The sequence below is a fragment of the Mauremys mutica genome, chromosome 4 (assembly GCF_020497125.1).
Source record: "Mauremys mutica isolate MM-2020 ecotype Southern chromosome 4, ASM2049712v1, whole genome shotgun sequence".
In the NCBI taxonomy this organism is placed as follows: domain Eukaryota; kingdom Metazoa; phylum Chordata; order Testudines; family Geoemydidae; genus Mauremys; species Mauremys mutica.
In genome coordinates, this window is record NC_059075.1 from 56,381,641 (window position 1) to 56,405,026 (window position 23,386).

The window sequence follows — 23,386 nt, forward strand, 5'->3', positions numbered from 1 at the left end:
CTCAGTTATTACCTTACAAATTTCCAGTACATTTCTTTCTTCTTATCTCCACCCTGCCCTGAACTGGGGGGAGTGGGTAAATAATGAAGAGGTCATGACACTAATTCAGAAAGATCTGGATTGCCTGGTAAGCTGGGCTCAAGCAAATAGGGACAGATAATAGGAAGGAACTCCACACAAAACATACTATAGCAACTCATGCTGCTGTTTGTATGTCACTTACTTTTTTAGCACTTTAGCTCAAAGCTAGCATGTGTACATTTTACCCAAGCAGGAAATTTTATACTTCCAGCTGCAATGTAGACTTACCCTAACATGTGCGTGCAAACTATGCTAATACATACACAAATGGATGCTTTGCATGCTTCTGTTACATGGCTGAATATATGCAAATTTTGTAGATACAACTTAGGTGCCTTTCTTTGACAATTTAGCACTCAGAAATTTGCACATTAAATCCAGCGTTTAGCTTGTGTGTGTGTGTGTGTGTGCCGGAGCATGGATTTATAGATTTTAAAGCCAGAAGGGATCATTGTGATCATCTAGTCTCACCTCCTGTATAACACAGGCCATAGAACTTCCCCACAATAATTCCTACAGCATATCTTTTAGAAAAATATCCAATCTTGATTTAAAAATTTTCATTGGAGAATCCAACATTGCCCTTGGAAAATTGTTCTGAGAGTTAATTACTCTCACTATAAAACATTTATGCCTTATTTCCAGTCTGAATTTGTCTAGCTTCAGCTTCTAGCCATTGAATCATGTTATATCTTTCTCCTCTAGATTGAAGAGTACCATTATTAAATATTCCCATGTAGATACTTACAGTGTAATCCAGTCAACCCTTACCCTTCTCTTTGTTAAGATAAATAGATTGAGCTCCTTGAATCTATTGCTATAAGGCATGTTTTCTAATCCTTTAATCATTAGCCTGGCTTTTCTGTGAATGCTCTCCTATTTATAATCATCCTTCTTGAACTGTGGAAACCAGAACTAAACACAGTATGCCAGCACTGGGTGCACCAGTACCAAGTATAGAGGTATAATAACCTTACTACTCATGAGTCCCCCATTTATGCATCCAAAGATTGCATTAGCCCTTTAGTCCATAGCATTGCATTGGGAGCTCATATTCAGCTGGTTATCCATCTCCACCCCAAAATCTTTTTCAGAGTCACTGCTTTCCAGGATAGAGTCCCCTATCCTCTGAGTATGGCCTACGTTCTTTGTTCCTAAATATGTACATTGACATACATGTATACATTTACATTTAGTCAAATAGATATTTGCTTGAGTCCAGCTTACCAAGCAGTCCAGAGCTCTCTCTGTACTAGTGACCTGACCTCTTCGTTATTTACCACTCTCCCAATGTTGGTGTCATCTGCAAACTTTCAGTAATGATTTTATGTTTTCTTCCAGGTCATTACTTAAAAATACTAAATAGCATAGGGCCAAGAACCAATCCCCATAGAACGCCACTAGAAACACACCTGTGCAATCATGATTCCCCATTTACGGTCACATTTGAGACCTAGAAATTAGCCATCTTTTAATCCATTGAATGTGTTCTATGTTAATTTTATATCTTTCTCATTCTTCTTCAAATGCTTGCTCATATCCATTCCATTATAGGTATATGTGCTCACCACATGCACTGGTGCCAGAAATTTTTCCCTCAGTGGTATCCATAGGAGACCGGCTCTGGTTCCCTCTGGAGTGGCCCACATATGCGCCAGTATAAGGGACACCACCGGCTAACCCTCCCCCGCCCCCCCCAGTTCCTTTTTGCTGCCAGTGACTGTGCTGGAATGTCTCCTTCCTTCACAAGCTTTCCCAGCTGTACTATATCTAATAGTGAATTTGTTGTATAGTTAATAGTTCTCTTAGTGTTAAGTTAGAAATAGTTAGTCCCATGTGGGATTCAGCCTAGGGACAGGGCATGCCCTGGTCCCTGGGCTTCAAACCCTATGACTGTTGCAAAAAACCATGCCAGTCAGTGATCCCCATAAAAGCTGCCTGAAGTGTTTAGGGGAAACCCACATGAGCGACAAGTGTCGCATTTGCAAGAGCTTCAGCCCACAGACTAAAAAGGAGCTGGACATTCATCTCCGAGCGCTCCTTATTGAGTCGGCCCTTGCACCGGCCTCAGAGCTGACAAGACTGGACTCTGCTCCAAGTACTGCAACCTCGGTGTGGAATGCACCGCCGGCACCAACCTCCAACTGACGCCATTCCTCATCCCTGTACCAGCTAAAAAGCAAAGTAAGTCCAGGAGGGGGCGTTCTCCTATGTCCCATAAAGTGAAGGAGAGAGCCAGAGGAGAGCAAAGACCTGCATGGGGCAGCTCTTCCCCTCTGGATGGTGGCCAGGCTGTGACTCTCACTGAGCTGTCAAGACCTGCCCCCATCCCAGGAAATGGCAGAGACACTCAGCACCTGGTGCTGCTGTCCCCTCAGGACATACTGTCCCTTCCGGTGCCGCCCATGCCAGCCAGTGAGGTTCCCCATTTAATGGGTAAACCTGCCTTGGGACCTTTCCAGCAGTCTCCATCAGTGCGGCACTGCTCCTCACCACAGTGGGTGCCCCATCAGCACTTGCCTGAACAGCACCACCAGTTCCCCAATGCGGGTCAGCTGTCCTGCCAGAGTCCCCGGCGTCAGTCCCTGGACTTTAGGCACTGTTCCTTGGGTTCTAGGCATCAATCGCCAGTGATCCACTGCAGACACGCAGCACCAAAGCCCAGAGCACCGGTGCCGGGAGCACCCTAGCTGCTCTCACAGCTCACGGCACCATTCTGGAGGGTCGAGATGCCGGAGCCTGGTCACCAGATCACCAGTACAGTTCACCGTGAGCACATTGACGGTCTCTGACATGTCAGTCTTCTTGCTCCCTTTCCCAATCTACAAAGCGGCACCGCTCTCTAACTGATGCATCGATCACCAGGTTACCATCACCGATCCACCGAACGCTGACACCGGTCATTGGGGTCATGGCACCAAGAGCCATCATCCCCATACAGGTCCTCAATAGAAGTCCACAGCCAGAGCTGACAGGATCAGGGTAGACAGGTGGCCTCGGTACCATCCTGGTCCCCCAGACAAGTTTCTCCCTCCTCGGGCTTGGACAGCGAGGAGGAGGACCCGGTTCACAGGCCAAGGCCACCCACCAGGGGCATTGGCATTCCCCTCTGGGCCACCAGGGGCAACATGGAACCCCTGGGGATTTTCCCACCCGTCACAGGGCATAGGTTGGTCTTGGGGGCATCTGAAAGATGGTCAGTGACAGTCTCTCGCCCACCCCCTGACTTGGACGTGGAGTCAGAGCAGTTTCCCCAGGACTGTCCAGCCTTGGCTAAGTTCCCTTAGCAGAAGCAACGGAGTTGGCAGACCCACCTGTACCTGCCTCCTCCTCATCTTTGCCTGATGAGGCGATAGCAGGGCCCTCTCACTTGGTTGATCAGGATGATGCAAGGGCCCACCAGGAGATTTTGAAGAGGGTCGCCTCAAACCTGGGGATGGAAGCTGAGGAACTGGCGGAGCCCTCAGACTTCCTGTTCAATGTGCTAAGTGCAGCAGCCACTTCCAAGGTGGCATTGCCAGTGCACGAGAGAGTGGTAAAAATTACTAAGGCCCTGTGGCAGACATGCTCCTTCCTGGCCACCATCGCCAAGCGGGCAGAAAGAAAATACTATGTCCCCACTAAAGGGTATGAGTATCTTTATACTGACCCTGCCCCAAGCTCACTGGTTGTGTCGGCAGCCAATGAGCACGATAGGCAGGACCAACTAGGATCGACACCTAAGAACAAGGAGGCGAAGAAGCTCGATCTTTGTTAGAAAAAATTTAGTCTACGTCCACCCTCTAGCTGAGAGGGGCCAACCATCAGGCCTTACTTGCTCATTATGGTTTTAATATTTGGCAGTCCATGGCCAAATTTACGGATTTGCTGCCAGAGGACCCCAGGAAGAAATTTCTGGCTATCCTTGATGAGGGCAGAGCTGTGGCCAGGGAAGCCCTCCAAGTGGCCTCAGGTGCAGCAGACTCTACAACCAAGATCATGGCTTTGGTCATTTCTATGAGGCGGACATCCTGGTTGCAGTTGTCAGGCCTATTGATGGAGGTTCAGCGATCCATCCAGGTCCTCCCATTCAATGTCTTGGCACTGTTTTTGGAGCAAACAGACAGTAAATTACATGGCCTGAAAGACTCTAGGACTACCTTGCGCTTCCTGTGCCTTTACATGATGGGGCCAGCGAGGAAGCAGTTTAAGCCGCAACAGCGCCACAGATTTGGAAGCAAACCTCAGTCAGTGTCCTTCCACAAGGGCTGTAAGCGCCGGCAAGGCCATCAGCCAGCACCCTCAGCTCACCTGAGCTCCACCCATAACCAGCCAAGTAACAAACAGGCATGTGTCCTGGATCCTGCTCCCCTGTTACTTTCTAACTGTTTGTCCCCCTTTCTCCTTGTTTGGGTCTCTATAACATCAGACCAGTGGGTCCTCAGCACAGTAGTGGGGGGGGGGATATACCCTCCAGTTTGTTTCTGTTCCACCCCCACCAACCCCTGTCCCTCTTCAGGGACCCTTCTCACAAGCATCTGCTCACTCAGAAGGTGCAAGGCCTACTGCGGGTGGAAGCCATGGAGGAAGTCCCTCTGCACTTGAGGGGGAAAGGGTTTTACGCCTCCTATTTTTTTTATTCCAAAAGCCAAGGATGGGGGGGGGTGGAATCCACAACCCATCCTTGACCTGCGGAGCCTCAACAAGTACCTCAATAAGTTGAAGTTCCCCATGGTCTCCTTGGCCTCTGTCAAGGCTAATTCCCCACTCTGGCACTCTGAGTGCAGAAGGTGGGGGCCCGCAAGGATTCTAAAAATTAATACTAGCCACTGCACTCTTGTAGTAAACTCTGAAGGTTACAGCTTTTCTCCGACCTTGGATGGGTAGATGCTGCCACCACCCAAGTGCAAAACCCCTTTGAGAACCCAGGAAGGCGCACTTGACAATTCCTTCCTGTGAGTACTCTGGAGCCCTTTCACCCCCCTTCTGGGGAAGAGCTGAGAAAGAAAGGAAATAAGCTGTTGCCACCAACTAGTTAAACAACATGTGCACAAACCTTTTAGGACACAAAAAACCAATTCTGCTCTTAAAAAAGGTAAATTGTATTTAAAGAAAAAAGAAAATACATCTGAAAACTCAGGCTGTTACTAAATTAAAAAAAGAGAGAGCAACTATAAGAATTAAGCACCAAGAATAGCTTTCTTGAGGTCCAGCTTAAAGGTTAGAAGCAAAACAAAAGCATCTTGGGTTAGCACAGAGGAGTTCACAAGCCATAAAGAAATAAAAAAAGAGAGAAATCTAATCACGTCTTCCTAGACATTTCCTGATCTACTTGCATATCTGGGGTTTCAAATGAGTAGTTTCTAGGTATGATACTGATGATTTTTCAAACCTGGTCCCAAGCTTCTTACAGCATAGTTGCTGCCCTGTTTCCCCCTCTCTGGAGAACAAAAAAACAGAGACAAAAAGAGAGCCTTGTTTCAATTTTAAAAAGTTCTAGCCTTCCCATTGGCTCTTTTGGCCAGGTGCCCATTCACTTCCTTTTATCTATGCATAGCAGTGAGACTTTTAACCTTTTACAGGTAAAGTAAGTAGAGAACAGCTACTAAGAGGGATTTTATAGCTAACTGGCTGGCTGGGTCCATAAAAGGGAGCTACCCCCACACACACACACACCCCTTCATTTGTCACAGCCTCCATCATTCCTTCCCTGGATCCAGGAGACTGGTACACTACCCTTGATCTGAAAGACGCTTACTTTAACATATTGATATTTCATGGATACAGATGGTTCCTATGTTTCATAGTTGGGACCGCCCACTACCAATTCACAGTGCTCCCTTTGGCCTAGCAATGGCGCCAAGGGTGTATACGAAATGCATGTCGGTGGTGGCGGCCTACCTCAGATGGCAGGGTATCCAGATTTACCCATACCTTGACAACTGGCTCGTCAAGGTCTGCTCCAGGTCCAGCGCAGCATCGAGATTTGCAAGCCACTTGTCAAGCTCTGGGCTTGTTGATAAATGAAGAAAAATCAATATTGATCTCAGTCCAACGGATATTGTTTATCGGTGCGGTAAGCAACTTTACCTGAGCCAGAGCGTTCCTGCCAGAGGCCATGTTCAGGGCAATGTCAGATCTGATTGCCACTTCACTGCCCATCCACTAACCACGGCCCTATCTCAGACTACTGTGGCGCATGGCAGCATGCATGTACATTGTCCGACATGCGAGACTCAGGCTGCATCTTCTCCAGATGTGGCTGGCATCGGTCTGCTCCCCGGCCAGACATCATCTAGACAAGGTCATCACAATCCCTCCGCAGATATTTGCGTCTCTGCAGTGATAGTCTGACCTGATTCTGGTGTTGGAAGGTGTGCCGTTCACGAGCCCACAACCCATGGTCTCCCTGATTTCAGATGCGTCCGACCTCGGTTGGGAAATGTATCTCGGTACACAGCGGACTCAAGGGTTATGGTCTCAAAAGGAGCTTGCATCTCAGGAAGGATCTCAGGAAGGATCTCCTGTTGCAGGACTCAGGGACCCTGATCGACTCCAATCCCTCCTTCTTGAACCTGACAACATGGTTCCTACATGGTTCTCTAGTATGGAGCTAGACTACCTTCAAAAATGGAAGTGCTCCACTCCCAGTGTTCTCTTTAATCTTCCCAAACCTCAGAGGGCCTGGTCTCCAAAATCCTGGCTACCTGTTGGATTTGAAAACCTGTCACTATGCTCAGAGTACATTTGGCCACTATTACAGCCTTCCACTCACCCATCAAAGGCGCTTCAGTCTTTACCCACCCTATTACAGCTAGATTCCTCAAGTGTCTTAACCATCTTGTTTCCCCCTGTACAGAATCAGCTCTCCCAGTTGCAACTTCAATTTGTTTCCTATTGTCCAAAGGAAACCTACCTTTGAACCAGTAGCTACATATTCTCCCAGCTCTCCCTCAAGACTTCAGTCTTCATTGCCATTGCTTCAGCTAGACAAACAGGAGAACTCGGTGCCCTTAAGGCTGGGCTGCCATATACCATCATTTATGAAGAAAAGGTGATACTATGCCCTCATTCTCACTTCCTCCCAAAGGTATCTTCAGAATATCACATTAATCAGAAGATTTGACTCCCAGTATTCTACCCAAAACCACATACCTCCACAGATGAGACTAGTATACATACACTACATGTCAGAAGGGCCATTGCCTTCTACCTTGATGGGACTAAGACCTTCTGGGCCTCTCATCATTTTCTGAGAGAATGGAGGGATAACCTATATTCCCACACACAAACTGGCAAAGTGGGTTTCAGGGTGCATCTTTTTACCTGCTGTCTTAAACAGATAGTTAAGGGTTAATGCCTCTTTTACCTGTAAAGGGTTAAGAAGTTCACCTAGCCTAGCTGACACCTGACCAGAAGAACCAATGGGGGAACAAGATGTTTCAAAAGAAAGGAGGGAAGTTTCCTTTGTTTAGTCAGTTTCAGCAGGAGTGAAAAAGATCAAGGAAGTGCTTTTAAAGTGCTTGTACACAAATGCCAGAAGTCTAAATAATAAGATGGGTGAACTAGAGTGCCTTGTGATAAAGGAGGATATAGATATAATAGGCATCACAGAAACCTGGTGGACTGAGACCAATCAATGGGACACAATCATTCCGGGGTACAAAATATATCGGAAGGACAGAACAGGCCATGCAGGGGGAGGAGTGGCACTATATGTTAAAGAAAGTGTAGATTCAAATGAAGTAAAAATCTTAAGCGAATCCACAGGTTCCATAGAGTCTCTCTGGATAGAAATTTCATGCTCTAGTAAAAATATAACAGTAGGGATCTATTATCGACCACCTGACCAGGACAGTAATAGTGATGATGAAATGCTAAGGGAAATTAGAGAGGCTATCAAAATTAAGAACCCAATAATAGTGGGGGATTTCAATTATCCCCATATTGACTGGGAACATTTCACTTCAGGACGAAATGCAGAGATAAAATTTCTCGATACTTTAAATGACTGCTTCATGGAGCAGCTGGTACGGGAACCCACAAGGGGAGAGGCGACTCTAGATTTAATCCTGAGTGGAGCGCAGGAGCTGGTCCAAGAGGTAGCTATAGCAGGACCGCTTGGAAATAGTGACCATAATACAATAGCATTCAACATCCCTGTGGTGGGAAGAACATCTCAACTGCCCAACACTGTGGCCTTTAATTTCAAAAGGGGGAACTATACAAAAATGAGGGGGTTAGTTAGACAAAAGTTAAAAGGTACATTGACTAAAGTGAAATCCCTGCAAGTTGCGTGGGCCCTTTTTAAAGACACCATAATAGAGGCCCAACTTCAATGTATACCCCAAATTAAGAAAAACAGTAAAAGAACTAAAAAAGAGCCACCGTGGCTTAACAACCATGTAAAAGAAGCAGTGAGAGATAAAAAGACTTCCTTTAAAAAGTGGAAGTCAAATCCCAGTGAGGCAAATAGAAAGGAGCACAAACAGTGCCAACTTAAGTGCAAGAGTGTAATAAGAAAAGCCAAAGAGGAGTCTGAAGAACGGCTAGCCATAAACTCCAAAGGTAATAACAAAATGTTTTTTAAGTACATCAGAAGCAGGAAGCCTGCTAAACAACCAGTGGGGCCCCTTGACGATGAAAATACAAAAGGAGCGCTTAAAGATGATAAAGTCATTGCGGAGAAACTAAATGGATTCTTTGCTTCAGTCTTCACGGCTGAGGATGTTAGGGAGATTCCCAGACCTGAGCTGGCTTTTGTAGGTGACAAATCTGAGGAACTGTCACAGATTGAAGTGTCACTAGAGGAGGTTTTGGAATTAATTGATAAACTCAACATTAACAAGTCACCGGGACCAGATGGCATTCACCCAAGAGTTCTGAAAGAACTCAAATGTGAAGTTGCGGAACTATTAACCAAGGTTTGTAACCTGTCCTTTAAATCGGCTTCGGTACCCAATGACTGGAAGTTAGCTAATGTAACGCCAATATTTAAAAAGGGCTCTAGGGGTGATCCTGGCAATTACAGACCGGTAAGTCTAACGTCGGTACCAGGCAAATTAGTTGAAACAATAGTAAAGAATAAAATTGTCAGACACATAGAAAAACATAAACTCTTGAGCAATAGTCAACATGGTTTCTGTAAAGGGAAATCGTGTCTTACTAATCTATTAGACTTCTTTGAAGGGGTCAACAAACATGTGGACAAGGGGGATCCGGTGGACATAGTGTACTTAGATTTCCAGAAAGCCTTTGACAAGGTCCCTCACCAAAGGCTCTTACGTAAATTAAGCTGTCATGGGATAAAAGGAAAGGTCCTTTCATGGATTGAGAACTGGTTAAAGGACAGGGAACAAAGGGTAGGAATTAATGGTAAATTCTCAGAATGGAGAGGGGTAACTAGTGGTGTTCCCCAAGGGTCAGTCCTAGGACCAATCCTATTCAATTTATTCATAAATGATCTGGAGAAAGGGGTAAACAGTGAGGTGGCAAAGTTTGCAGATGACACTAAACTACTCAAGATAGTTAAGACCAAAGCAGATTGTGAAGAACTTCAAAAAGATCTCACAAAACTAAGTGATTGGGCAACAAAATGGCAAATGAAATTTAATGTGGATAAATGTAAAGTAATGCACATTGGAAAAAATAACCCCAACTATACATACAACATGATGGGGGCTAATTTAGCTACAACGAGTCAGGAAAAAGATCTTGGAATCATCGTGGATAGTTCTCTGAAGATGTCCACGCAGTGTGCAGAGGCGGTCAAAAAAGCAAACAGGATGTTAGGAATCATTAAAAAGGGGATAGAGAATAAGACTGAGAATATATTATTGCCCTTATATAAATCCATGGTACGCCCACATCTCGAATACTGTGTACAGATGTGGTCTCCTCACCTCAAAAAAGATATTCTAGCACTAGAAAAGGTTCAGAAAAGAGCAACTAAAATGATTAGGGGTTTAGAGAGGGTCCCATATGAGGAAAGATTAAAGAGGCTAGGACTCTTCAGTTTGGAAAAGAGGAGACTAAGGGGGGACATGATAGAGGTATATAAAATCATGAGTGATGTTGAGAAAGTGGATAAGGAAAAGTTATTTACTTATTCCCATAATACAAGAACTAGGGGTCACCAAATGAAATTAATAGGCAGCAGGTTTAAAACAAATAAAAGGAAGTTCTTCTTCACGCAGCGCACAGTCAACTTGTGGAACTCCTTACCTGAGGAGGTTGTGAAGGCTAGGACTATAACAATGTTTAAAAGGGGACTGGATAAATTCATGGTGGCTAAGTCCATAAATGGCTATTAGCCAGGATGGGTAAGAATGGTGTCCCTAGCCTCTGTTCGTCAGAGGATGGAGATGGATGGCAGGAGAGAGATCACTTGATCATTGCCTGTTAGGTTCACTCCCTCAGGGGCACCTGGCATTGGCCACTGTCGGTAGACAGATACTGGGCTAGATGGACCTTTGGTCTGACCCGGTACGGCCTTTCTTATGTTCTTATGTTCTTAAGGAACCAGTCTGTTATCAGAGTAGTAAGTTTTAGAAAGGAATAAATAGGTTTGTTTATTTTCTTTTGTGACTTGTCTTGGTGCCATTAAGGGAATTATCAAATTGAGTATTCTTGTGTGTATTAAGATTTTTGCCCAGGGGAACATCCTGTGTTTTCAATCTATTGTCTGTGAGATTAGCTGATATGCTGTCCCTCAGAGCTTTTTTTCTTTCTTTCTTTGACTTTTCTTTTCTTTAATTAAAAGCCTTCTTTTTAAGAACCTGATTGATTTTTTCCCCGTTTTTTTAGATCCAAGGGAATTGGATCTGGACTCACCAGGGATTGGTTGTGGGGGGAGAGGGGGAAGGAGTAATTCTTCCTTGTTTTTGAGATCCAAGGGAATTGGATCTGGACTCACCAGGGAATTGGTGGAGGAGTCTCTCGAGGCTACCCAGGGAGGGGAAGGTTTTGGGGGGAAAGGGAGTGATCCAGGTACTCAGAAATTCTGGATGGTGGCAGCAAGACCAGATCTAAGCTGGTAATTAAGCTTAGAAGTGTCCATGCAGGTCCCCACATCTGTACCCTAAAGTTCAGAGTGGGGGTGAGACCTATGACATGGTAGCAGCGCTGAGATGGGGGACACTAAGGAAGGAAACTGGAATCATGCGTGCTGGAAGTTCACCCCAATAAACATCGAATTGTTTGCGCCTTTGGACTTCGGATATTGTTGCTCTCTGTTCATGCGAGAAGGACCAGGGAAGTGAGAGGGTGAAGGAATAAGCCCCCTAACATCTTGGTGCCGGTGACTCAGATGCATCGCATCGGATAGGTGAGTGGCAGCCTGTAAGTCCCCCTCTCCAACAGTCCGTGCAGCTGCTTGGAGGGGGTATAGTGAACTCTTGTGATGGTAGTTGTGGGTTCTGGCAAGCCAGGGTAAAGGATTATTTGGATAAATGGATAAGGAAGAACCAGGGCCCATACCAGGTTCAGGGGTCAGCCTGAGATAAGATTAAAAAGGAAACTTCCCTCCTTCCTTTTGAAACATCTTGTTCCCCCATTGGTTCCTCTGGTCAGGTGTCAGCTAGGCTAGGTGAACTTCTTAACCCTTTACAGGTAAAAGAGGCATTAACCCTTAACTATCTGTTTGACACCTGCTATGAGTCTGTTGGGGTGCAGTACCCTCACAGAGTGGTAATACATTCCACTAGATCTCAGTCCACATATATAGCTCTGTTGAAGGATGCTTCCATATCAGAAATGTGTAGGACTGTGACTTGGTCTTCCATCCATACCTTTGCCAAGCATTACACCACCATTCCTGTTTTCAGGGATGCTACTACCTCTGGTGATGCAATCTTCTGAACAGTCTTGAATGTGCCTCCTCAGCACCCACCTCTTTGTTAAGTTACTGCTTGGGATTCTTCTACAGTGGAGCACTCATAGGGACATATACTCAAAAGAGAAGATACCTACCATATAGTAACTTGAGTTCTTTGAAATGTTTTGTCCCTATGGGTGCTCCACGTCCTGTCATTGCCCTCCTCCTCCTCGGCTGTGAAGACTCTCAACAGCTGAGAAGGAGCTGAGTGGCAGTGGGTCCTTGCCTCCTTATATCCCTTGGTTTGGAGGCACAAGATGCTACTTTGTGCAAGTATGGGCCTGTGGTGGGGTGACTACCCCACACTTACCCTGCAGGGTTTAATGCAGGCCAGATGGTAGCTGATTAAAGAACTTCAGCTGACCAGGAATTTGTGGGCCTAAAAAGCCCAGGAGCTGAATGGAGAAATGGCAGCTGGGAAAAGGCAGTCACTCCCTGGGAGGAGACTTTGGGAAACTGGTAGGCCCAGGAAGAGAAGGGGAACCGGTAGTAGAAAGCAGCCCAGGGATAGACCAGTGAGCCCAGAGAGAGAAGGCCCAGACTGCTGAGCTGAGGGTTCCTGGGCTAGTACCCAGAGGGCAGGCCTGCGTTCCCCTATCAGCCACTAGGCGAGTGGCACTGAGGCAGTGAGTGAGGGGACTGCCTGACTATTGAGGAGTTAAACTCCCCCAGAAAGGGGGAACACAGACAGTGACACGGCCGGAGGGCTGAGCCACAAAGAGGACGTTGTAGTTCCTGAGGTTGCAAGAGGGGTAGCAAGTTGATAGCAGAGACAGAGTGACGGTGTGCAAACCACAGACAGGCCTTTGGCCTCGAGTTAATCCCCAGAGTACCACGAGGAGCCGCCAGGCCGGCGGTGAGTGATGCGCCCCGTGACAGTGCCAATGGACATTGCTTTGTATTCTCCAGTCGAGAGGGCACAAGCATGCATGCATCCTATGGTGGAGCACCCGTAGGGGCAAAACATCTCAAACTCAAGTTACTGTAAGGTAAGTAACCTCTCCTTCCATCTCATCCAGATTGTCAAAGATCCAGAACATGAAGCTTTTCTCTACTTCAGATGCAGAGCTAATTTAAAGAAGAAATGACTTTAACATATATTTACCAAAAGGAGAGTCCAGGGTCTTGCACTTTCTGTATCTTTTGGACATGCCAAAGCCCTTGGTTTGCAGTCTAAACATGACTACCTCATCTGGTCCTATGCAGTAGTTTGTGTTGAATTGGCTTATTCAAATCTTTTGGATCTCTACAAATCTTTAGCTTGTTCGGTTTTATTACAGTGACCATCATTAACCCAAAGTTGAAGTTTGACCTTTTTCAGTAACATCAGTTTTTATCACCTGGTCAATTCTAGTTTTTAATTATATCTGTCAGTGCTAACAGAACTTTATATGGCATATAGGGTGGTTGTTTGGGGGGAGGGGAGGGCAGCTAACTGGGATCTGCCTCATTCTCATTCACTACATCCTGTTCTTAATATATCCCAACTTATTAAACACATCAGATTCTTTAAGATTATCTCCATTTTGTTCAGTAGATTGATCATTGGCACAAACAGACCACTGTTCAAGCAAAGCACGCTTCGTGTTACTCAATCTCAAGCTATGAGTGGATTTTATCCTGCAGATATCTTAATATACATTTGCCACAGGTTCTTAACCTTGTGCCCATTTGTTTCATGTAAACTTAGTTTCAATATTGGATAGTCAGTAGTAGTTTTGTGTATGCTTCATGTGACTATGTGGCACTCAGCTCCGGTATCTATCTTGAAATTCACTTTTTGTTCGTTTATTTTCCTGTATAGCAAGCCAATCTGTTAAACAAACTTGCTTTCTAAATTTGAGACCCAAACAGTAATTCTGTTTGTGCATCATTACTTTCAGAACTTTTTCCTCCAGCAGTATGTCTGAGTTTTTGTTTCTTCACAATGTGTCGTGAAAGCTATACAATTTTGCAAACACACAGTACAAGCAATAATTAACACCTTTGTGGACATTTCTAGAACAAATAGTATTGGAGACTGGACTAAACACTCCCTCCTAGAAGTGGTTCTTCCATGTCAGATTTGAAGTGCATAGGTGGGGTAGAGAGGCTTGTATTACTGCTGCCTATGCTGTATCCGTTCTCTGGACAGGGAATTTCATTCTGTTGGGCAGACTTACTTTGTCGGTACTGAAACCATTTTTTAAAAAAATGTTGTTTGAGACCTTGTGAATGTTTCCTTCTAACATGTATCTTGTAAAATATATATGTATATATTAGAGAGTTTGAAGATTTTATGGTTTGATATTCATAGAGATTTTTATGTAAATGTTAAATCCATATCAAGAACAGAATAAAGTTGAATTCTTTCTATTTTAGGCAATTCAAGAAGATAGTTCCAGTTCATTAAAAGATCACCTTTTCCAGCATGAAACCGTAGTAACCAATGAACCTTATAAAAGTCCAAATATAAGGCCCTCAACGTTTGAGGAATTGAACTCTAGAAGAGCCTACTTTCCCAGCCAACCCAACCAGGTGAGAGATTTCCAACTGGGGATGGCATGGTATCTACCAGATGTGATTTTTACCATGTGAAATTGTAGTTGTTACCACCCCAGGAAAGACTAGTTAGTTCCAGTTCAAGGCATTTTCTATTTTAAAAACGGTTTTGTTAATTCACATCCCATTACACTTTGTTTTAATTACATAATCACATTGTGGTTACATAAGGCAGTAGATTTGGAGATTGATTTAAAATTGTACAAATAAAAAGTAAAACTGCAATAGGTGTAAACTAATATATTTAATGAGATACTGAACATCAGAATGTATATTATATTTCAGTATTTTTGCAAGGAAGTTATACATGTTGTGACTCATTTCAATTTAAAATATTATATATACTGCAAAACTATTATTTAAATTGTTGGATTTTGTTTTAGTAATTTTCATTATTATATTCTAAGAATTTTTATTTTTCCCAGTTTCAACTGGTATTTGCCAGTGACCTGTCCTAACCTAGTTTTTTCCCAGGAAATTGCCAATCCTGCTTTCAACCATAGAAACATTTCTAGTGTCACTTACCATGTAATTCTATATTAGTCATTTAATCCAACACTACATAGGTATGGCTGGAATGACACTTGAATTATAAGCCACTATATGTAGATACTGCACTGAATTACTTTCTGAAATGTGGTAGATATATCCTCTTTGGATGAAATGTCAAAGGATTTTTACCTCACAAAGGATGTTTTGGAGGTTAAGTTTTGTAAAATTGTTTAGCCATCCTTGAGTTAACCAGATTAGGTGAAAAGCCATTATTTCCACATTCTGAATTTTTTTTCAAGTCTTTATTACACATTTCTGTGCTTTGATACACCATTTATTTTTGAAACTTTTGATTTGCCATGGTCTTAGTCCTCAATGAAACAACATTTTTGGCAAGTATGGAAAAACTGTGTTGGTTAGAAACTATACATAAATGTATACTTGGGGTGTATTGCATAGAGTATTTTTCTAATTAATATTATTAGAGAAATTTCATTTATAGCATTGTCAGAGACCAGGATATAATGTTTGGTACAACAGGAAAACAATATATAAATTGTACATTAATAGTATTAAATAGTTACAAAAGGAAAAGACCACTGACACAGGAAAAGGCACTTTACTGCTTCAAATGTTAAAATACACTTTCCAAAAGATAAGTGTTACATACAATACTAAGACTAAGGAAAATACTGACCTTAGTCTTCCAATATGATGTGTGCATTTTGCTGCTGCTTAAGTGTCAAAGCATCAAGGTTTTTGATAGACAGCATAGAAGTAGTAGGCATTTTTATTGACATGGGTAACAAATTTATTATAGAGGACTATATGCCAAGAAGTTTTTGGGAACTTTTTACTAGGGAAACTCTAGAGAGTATGTCCATAATGTGCTGAAAATGTGGAAGTTCAAATAATAGTTCAGTGCATTTTATTAGAATGTACTTCTGCCCCTGGAACAAGCATAAGGAGGAAGCCCTCTAATACATTAGGTATTCTTCCAAAGAAAGATAAGCTCCCCTTTCACAAACTTGTATCAGCTAGGGCAGGAGTTGACTAATTACCCAAAAGTAGTAAAATAAACATTCTTCTTTGATTTGAAAGACAGTCCTATCTGGAGAAATAGGAAAAGGATTGGGATTCATGAGGTTCTGAAAACGAGGAGTACTTGTGGCACCTTAGAGGCAGAGGGGCATTGCTGGCACATGATGGCATATATCACATTGGTAGATGTGCAGGTGAATGAGCCTCTGATGTGATTAGGTCCTATGATGGAATCCCTTGAATAGATATGTGGATAGAGTCCCTCTGCCATGTACATTGGCAAACCGAACAGTCTCTATGCAAAAGAATAAATGGACACACATCAGTCGCTGAGAATTATAACATTCAAAAACGAGTCGGAGAACACTTCAACCTCCCTGCTCACTCAATTACGGACCTAAAAGTCGAATTCTTCAAGAAAAAAACTTCAAAAACAGACTCAACGACAAACTGCAGAACTGGAATTAATTTGCAAACTCGACACCATTAAATTAGGCTTGAATAAAGACTGGGAGTGGATGGGTCACTACACAAAGTAACTATTTCCCCATGCTAATTTTTCCCCTACTGTTACTCACACCTTATTGTCAACTGTTTGAAATGGGCCATCCTGATTATCACTACAAAAGTTTCTTTTTCTTCTGCTAATAGCCCACCTTAATTGATTAATCTCATTAGAGTTGGTATGGCAACACCCATTTTTTTCATGGTGTGTGTGTGTGTGTCTTCCTACTGTATTTTCCACTGCATGCATCTGATGAAGTAGGCTTTAGCCCACAAAAGCTTATGCCCAAATAAATTTGTTAATCTCTAAGGTGCCACAAGTACTCCTCGTTCTTTTTGCTGATACAGACTAACATGGCTATCACTCTGAAACATGAAGTTCTGTGTTTGTCTTGGTTCTGCTGCTGACACATTGTCTCCTTGATAAGTCACCAGACCTTTCTGTCTCAGTCTTTGTGGTTGTGAAGTGGGGATATGTGCCTACCCCCATCAAAGGGGTATTGTAAAGATTGTCTTTACTGTGCTTTGAACGTATGTCTCTATAAAAATGCCTTAATATAGATTTTCCATGAAGTACTAACATTCAAATCTAGACTGTTGAATATCCATGGAGACTGAGGTAAATCTTAGATTCCTAAAGCATTCTTTCAAACCTAAGGACCAGTTGCATCCTGCACATCCCTCTTTAGCATAAGCCCTCAAGAGTCCCATTTAGAGCATGGAATATCGTTGATTTTTATTGGTTCTGGATTTGTTCATTTACAGAGTTTTAGAAAGATTAATGTATGTTTCTCCTGACTTTAATGTGCAGCATTTCAATTATGTATACACTAATATGTATGTGGAGTTCTACATAATGAGGTAAATGCCAGTAAGTGTTTTATTTTGATTATATATTCAAACAAACCCTCTTGGGGTGCAGGGATATTTGAATAAATATTGAATAAATTATAGATTTTTATCTTGACCATAGCATACAAAACTGCTTAGTGTAGTGTTATGATTAAGAATTTTAATGGACAAGAGTAAAGAAATTCAGCCATAACCCAATCCTTCATGTATAATTGTGTATTCAACCTACCATTGTAGGCTGACTGCAAACTAAGCAGAGCTAGTCTGCAAACTAAGCAGAGCTGGATCTGCCCACTTCATTGGATGGGACACTGTCTAGGAAAATGTTGGAAATGTACAGTACTGAACAAATGTCCAAGCCTAATTTGGATGTACTGTCTTTCAAACAAAATGCAACACTAAGCCACTGACCACAGTGAAGCCGTTAATCTTTTGGTACTTCTAGCAAGACTAAGCACATTAGCACCAGTGTTCTAACTAATTTCCAGCTGGGTAATTTTATTAATGAAATTCTCACTGGAGTTCCAATCTGATATAGTATTCTTTCTCACTCTCTTTCAAACTGCTGTTTAGTGTTGCTACGTGGTGTTCGGAGAGACCATATTTCACTATTAGGTGATGTGAATCCTGAAATATATAAATGTAGGTGCAGGTATATTGTCTGAAGTTGATTTAGAGAATGAGATTGTTCTGAATGAAAGGCACACTGTAAACATAATTTATTTCGCCAACAGTGTTTTGTACATAACTGATCCTGGGTTACATGCTGTTGTAGTCTCCTTTACTTCCTGCTTTTGAATTGTTTAAAAGGGCACTATCAAGGTGTATCACCTAGCTTTTAAAATTACTTTATACTCTTTTTGTGTATAAAACCTTTGGAAGTTCAGTAGTAAAACTTGTTTCCTTATAGATTTTTTTTCCGCCCCCTGCTCCCTTGACCATTGATTTGTTATTAGGTTGCTATTGGGGTGGACTGCTGCCAAGTTTTTAATATATCAGCACTGAAGCATTTGAGCAGGTGGTAGATTGGAGGGTGATTTGGGGAAGGAGAAGTTTATACAGTATCCATGTGTATGAATGAATAAATAAAAATAACGAGCTTTACAAACACAAAGGAGGAAGGAGAAAAGGTCATATTACAGGACTATTAACCCTAATCTTGTCCTTCATGCTTTATTAGTTAACCAGTTTTTTTAAGGAAGGACTTATTTCTGTTTAATTAGAATGCATTTTCAGCATTTTGTGTGAGTGAAGGACCCCTTTAGAGGGAAATGTGTGATAGTGTAATACACTTCTAAGGAAAGAATGAACAGATTTATGACAAATATGCAGTAACTGTTTAAAAAATAACTGATTATCCAGTTCTAGTGCTAAAACCATAACTACTTCTGTTCAGAAATGTCCCTAATCTTTAGGGATATCTCTGCTTCCATGAGCAGAAGGGAGCCCTAACCCCTTAATTCAGGCCCAGAGGAAGCATGAAGAAAGTAGTAGTATTGGCTGCATGCCATAAGTCCTCCGTTCGCACATTTTCTCCTAGACCAAATGGAAGCCCATCCTCAAATTTTCTATGGATTAGGGCCAAAGGAACAAATACTCTTCATGGCATATTCCCTGCCTAAACTCACAGAGCAACTCAACTCTAGTTCTTCCTTTGCATTTTGGAAACCCACGCTGAGAAGGGCTCCAGGTAATGTTAGTCCGAAGGGCTGGGTATCCCGGGTAGAACAGCTTCTGTACAGTCTAAATGATCATACAGAGGCCGCCCCTGCCTATGGTATCATGTGGATCTACTAAATTAGGGGGCTCAACCCCCTCAGCCTTTTCTGTTAGAAGGTTCACAAATCATGCACCTGAGAGCAGAATGAGAAAAAAACCTGACTTGAAAGTTGAAGAGTTTCCATTCTCTTGGTCTGGGTTCTTCTATAACCCCCAGCATAGCACCAGAGTTCCTCGCTTAACCCAAGTGAATTCATCCTTGCAGCACCCCATGAGGAAGTTAAGTATTAGTATTCCCATTTTATGGATGAACCGAGACTTATGATTTTTCAGCTGCCTCTTATTTTATGGGAAGTTTCTGCAATATGTACGTGCAGAACCTTTATGCTATCTTCCTCCATATCTCTCCTTAAAACTCACCTGTGTTTTCATATCAATAAAGCACTCAATAAAGGCTATGCTTGTGATGTGCTGTGACTGCTGCTAATTTATACTGAACATAATTGCGTCGCTATTGCCTGTCTGTATCCAGCTGTTGTCTCCTCTTATACTTTGATTGTAAGCTCCTTAGTATTTCCTTTAAATGGATTTTCATTTAATGTTCCCTACTCCTTGTATTTCAAGATAGGGCAAATAGAAGTTCTCTATCTGCTTATTCAGTTCCATTCATTATTTTGTATGCTTTTATTGTCTTATTTGTCTTTTCTTTATGGTAAACAGTCTCAGTTTCTTTCAGTATCCTTTCTGAGAATAGGTGACCTCTGCAATACTGTTTGGTATTGGTCACCCCAGTTTCAGAAAGGATATTGCAGAATTAGAGGGAGTTCGGAAAATAGCAACAAGATGATATGGGGCATGGAAAAATTCTCACATAGACTGTAAATATTGGGATTGTTTACTTTAGAGATCAAACAAACAAGAGGGGACATGATAAAAGTATACAGCAGTAATGAATGGTATTGAGAAATTAGATGAGGAACTTCTGTTCTCCATGTCTAATATACAAACACAAGGGGACATCCAACGAAACTGAAAGGTAGCAGTCTCAAAACTGATAAAAGGAAATACTTTTTCAAACCACTGAATGGGTGAAAGTTACTGGTTAAGCACCTGGAACTAGTTTACTGAAGTGTTAAACCAGCTTTGACAGCAGTAGGCTTTTCTGCAGGGGCAGAGATATTTTCTTCATTTCAGTTTATTGAACTATTTCAGTTCTATAGCTATTTCTTTCAGACTATTAAGAAACCAGTTGGGATTTGCAAAAACAAGGAAGCTTGTTTTCCTCTTCCAATGTATTAATAAAATCTAGATGTGAGAGGATGAGATCTACTAGTTTTTAAAATCTTGAAGGTCATAGTGACCAGAAGCAGTCGGTTCAGTTCACTAACTACAGATATGTCCTTTTGTTTAATAAATCAGTTAGTTATAAATAGGGCTACATTTTAGTCACAGGTATTTTTAGTAAAAGTCATGGACCGGTCACAGGCAATAAACAAAAATTCATGGCCTGTGGCCTGTCCATGACTTTTACTGTATACCCCTAACTAAAACTTGGGCAGCGGGCTGCAGGTGCTCTGAAGGGATGGACCGGGGGGGCCGCAAGTGCTCTGGGTGGGTGGCCTAGGACCCCTGCTGGTGCTGGGGCAGGAGGCGAGATGGGCTGTGCGCAGGCCAGGCCCGCCACTGGTGCTGGGAAGGAGGGGCTGGCAGTGGCGCATGGCCCAGGACTCCCACTGGTGCTGGGGGGAGGGTTGGTGGGGCTGGCAGGCTCCATACCTGACTCTGTGTTCCCCTGCCACTCCTTGGGAGGAGAAGGGCAGGGGGGCTCCATGTGCTGCTCCTGCCACAAGCGCCGGCTCCCATTGGCCGGGAACTGCAGCCAATGGGAGCTGCAGGGGCAGGGCCTGCAGGCAATGCGCGGAGCCCCCTGGCCCCTCCACCTAGGAGCTGCAGAGACATGCTAGGGGGAGCTCTCCACCATGAGGTAAGCTCCACCCCTCACCCCAACCCCCCTAGCCCTGAACCACTCCCATACACCCAAATTGCTGCTGCTGCTGGCTCAGGGGCTGCCTGGCTCAGGCAGTCCCTGAGCCAGCACCAGCCACTGCAGAAGTCATGGAGATCACGGAAAGTCTCCAGCACACTGAAGCAGAGTTGCCAACTTTCACACGGTAAATAAGTACCCTGACTTTCACAATAAGCCAAAAATCAAGCTAATCCCATTTCAAAACAAGGCCAAAACAAACCAGTCCCTAAGAACCCCGACACCCTATGTGACTAGATCCCCCCCGGCGTGCAGTCTGGGGCTGTGGTGGGTCCGCTGTGCACCCCTGACTTTCTCCTCTGCTTGCCCCTGCTTGTCGTGTCCCCCCTCCCCCGCCCCCGCCCCTGCTTGCTGGGACCCAATCAAAAAAAAGAAGCTACAAGCTACTAGCCAACAAGCAACTCTCACACCAATTAACCCAAAAACAAGCCCAATTTCTGCATTTTTTCCCCCACGGGTTTGGTATGTCTGATTTAAGGTCATTTTATTAAACTAATAAAAAAAGTTGGTTTTGCCCATTGAATTCTAATTTCCATCCAAGTAGAGCTTAACACAAATCACAAATAAAAACTAATCTGGTAAATAAGAAATGGATCATATATCCATTTTACAAAAAAGCATCCATTTTATAAAATATAAAAATTAAGAATCTGAAAAAATGTTAATCTATATAATTGTTTAAAGAAATGTGTATAGATATACTGTATTTTTCTGGTTGCAAAAAGGACCAAAAGGCTTTATTTAGTTGCAGTTCAGGATGGTTACAAACAAATGAGATTCAGCTTTTCTTTAGGAGAATGCCTAAAGTGCAAATGCAGAGCAAGATTAAAATCAATTATTTAAATGAAGGTTTCCTGCTTCCTGATTTAATCATGATTACCATTAGTGATTTAAATTGCTTTCATTTAAATCAATCCACCCTGCACAGGATATTGTAGAAGTCAAGAATTTAGCAAGATTCAAAGAAAGATTGGATATTTTGTATGGCTAACGAGAATAAAACTTTTAGATACTAAAAGACTTCATAAAGAATATAAAACTTCATGCTCCCTGGAGAGCAGTTATCACATATGTCAATGTGGGATTTCTTGCACCTCCTCAGAAGTCTGTTGCTGTAGAGGAATCCCCAGTTTGAGACACCTGAACAGGCAGGTGCCAATGCCAGGCCTCAAGCCTACACCATTACTGTGTTGCCACAGGCCTTTCCCTTAATTTACTTCAGTCTTCTATGGAAGTCTTTCTATATAATACCTTCAGACCTTGAACAACATAATCTTCCCCAAAGTTCCCTTGCCTTCTTTTCTGCTTGTCTCTAAGCCTCTTAACAGGTCCTTCCCACAGTCTGTCCTTTCTGCTGCCCTAGCTGCCTTAATGGAGAGCCCCACTCCAGGTTTTCCTCATGTCTAGTGTTTCTTACAGCCACTGTGGAGAGCATAAAGCAAACTGCCCCATGAAGCACTGCAGACAGAACTATTAAGTTTTATATAGCGCTGCTTTTCCCAGCATCCGTTGCTATCTCACCCCCAGTTCTGGGCTGAAGTCAGGTATATATGCTTGCCATTAAAAACCCAGCACCACTACAGTACCTTAGATTTCTGTTGCTATATTTTTATTGAGGACTGTGCTCTGCAGCTTTTCAAAGAGTCCCCTCTCTATCTTGCTCTACAATATTAGCGTGTTTACCATTGGCAGGGTTGGCTGGCTCTGAACTTTATTCCATGGAGCCAACTAAATCTTCATGAATCTCAAGTATTTCAGCAGAGGTTAACCTCCCCTATAATTGAGGGACTTGTTTGCTGTTGGCAGTGATGGGAAAGGATTGTTTGCTTTTAATCGTTGCTCATAAACGAAAACTTTATAGCAAACTTATTTTCATTAATAGTGAAAGATGGCTCTCATCACCAGCCAATCTTTATAGAACTATGAAAAAGTTATGTCAATCTTGGTTTAGCAAAATTTCCATTAGATGCCAGCTGTGTTTTAAACCCCTTTTGTGGTAACTGGCTGTGAGCTCCCACCATAAGCATTAATGCATTTCTTGTGAAGTACTGCTTCAGTAAGCAAAGACAACTCCATTAGAAAGTATTTTGAAATTATTCAAGAATCGATGGTGATGGCTTTTGCATTACAACCTGTATGTTATTTGATCTGCTTCACAAGATAAGTTGAGCTTACACCTTGTAAAAGTCTGTTATGCAGATTGTGCTAGAGCATATATAAACTGAAAGCACTATCTCCTGGCAATGGGGAAAAGTTCT

At 42.9% G+C, this 23,386-nt stretch overlaps 1 protein-coding gene across 5 annotated transcripts in view; it reads left to right on the forward strand.

Annotated features, from left to right (window-relative positions):
* The window catches only part of SPRED1 (sprouty related EVH1 domain containing 1), a 123,499-nt gene that overhangs the window by 94,925 nt on the left and 5,188 nt on the right, over positions 1-23,386 (forward strand). For all 5 annotated transcript variants that reach the window (XM_045015345.1, XM_045015347.1, XM_045015344.1 and 2 more), the window contains one exon: positions 14,297-14,452. In XM_045015345.1, coding sequence (XP_044871280.1) covers positions 14,297-14,452 — 156 coding nt within the window. The remainder of the gene's footprint in view (positions 1-14,296; positions 14,453-23,386) is intronic.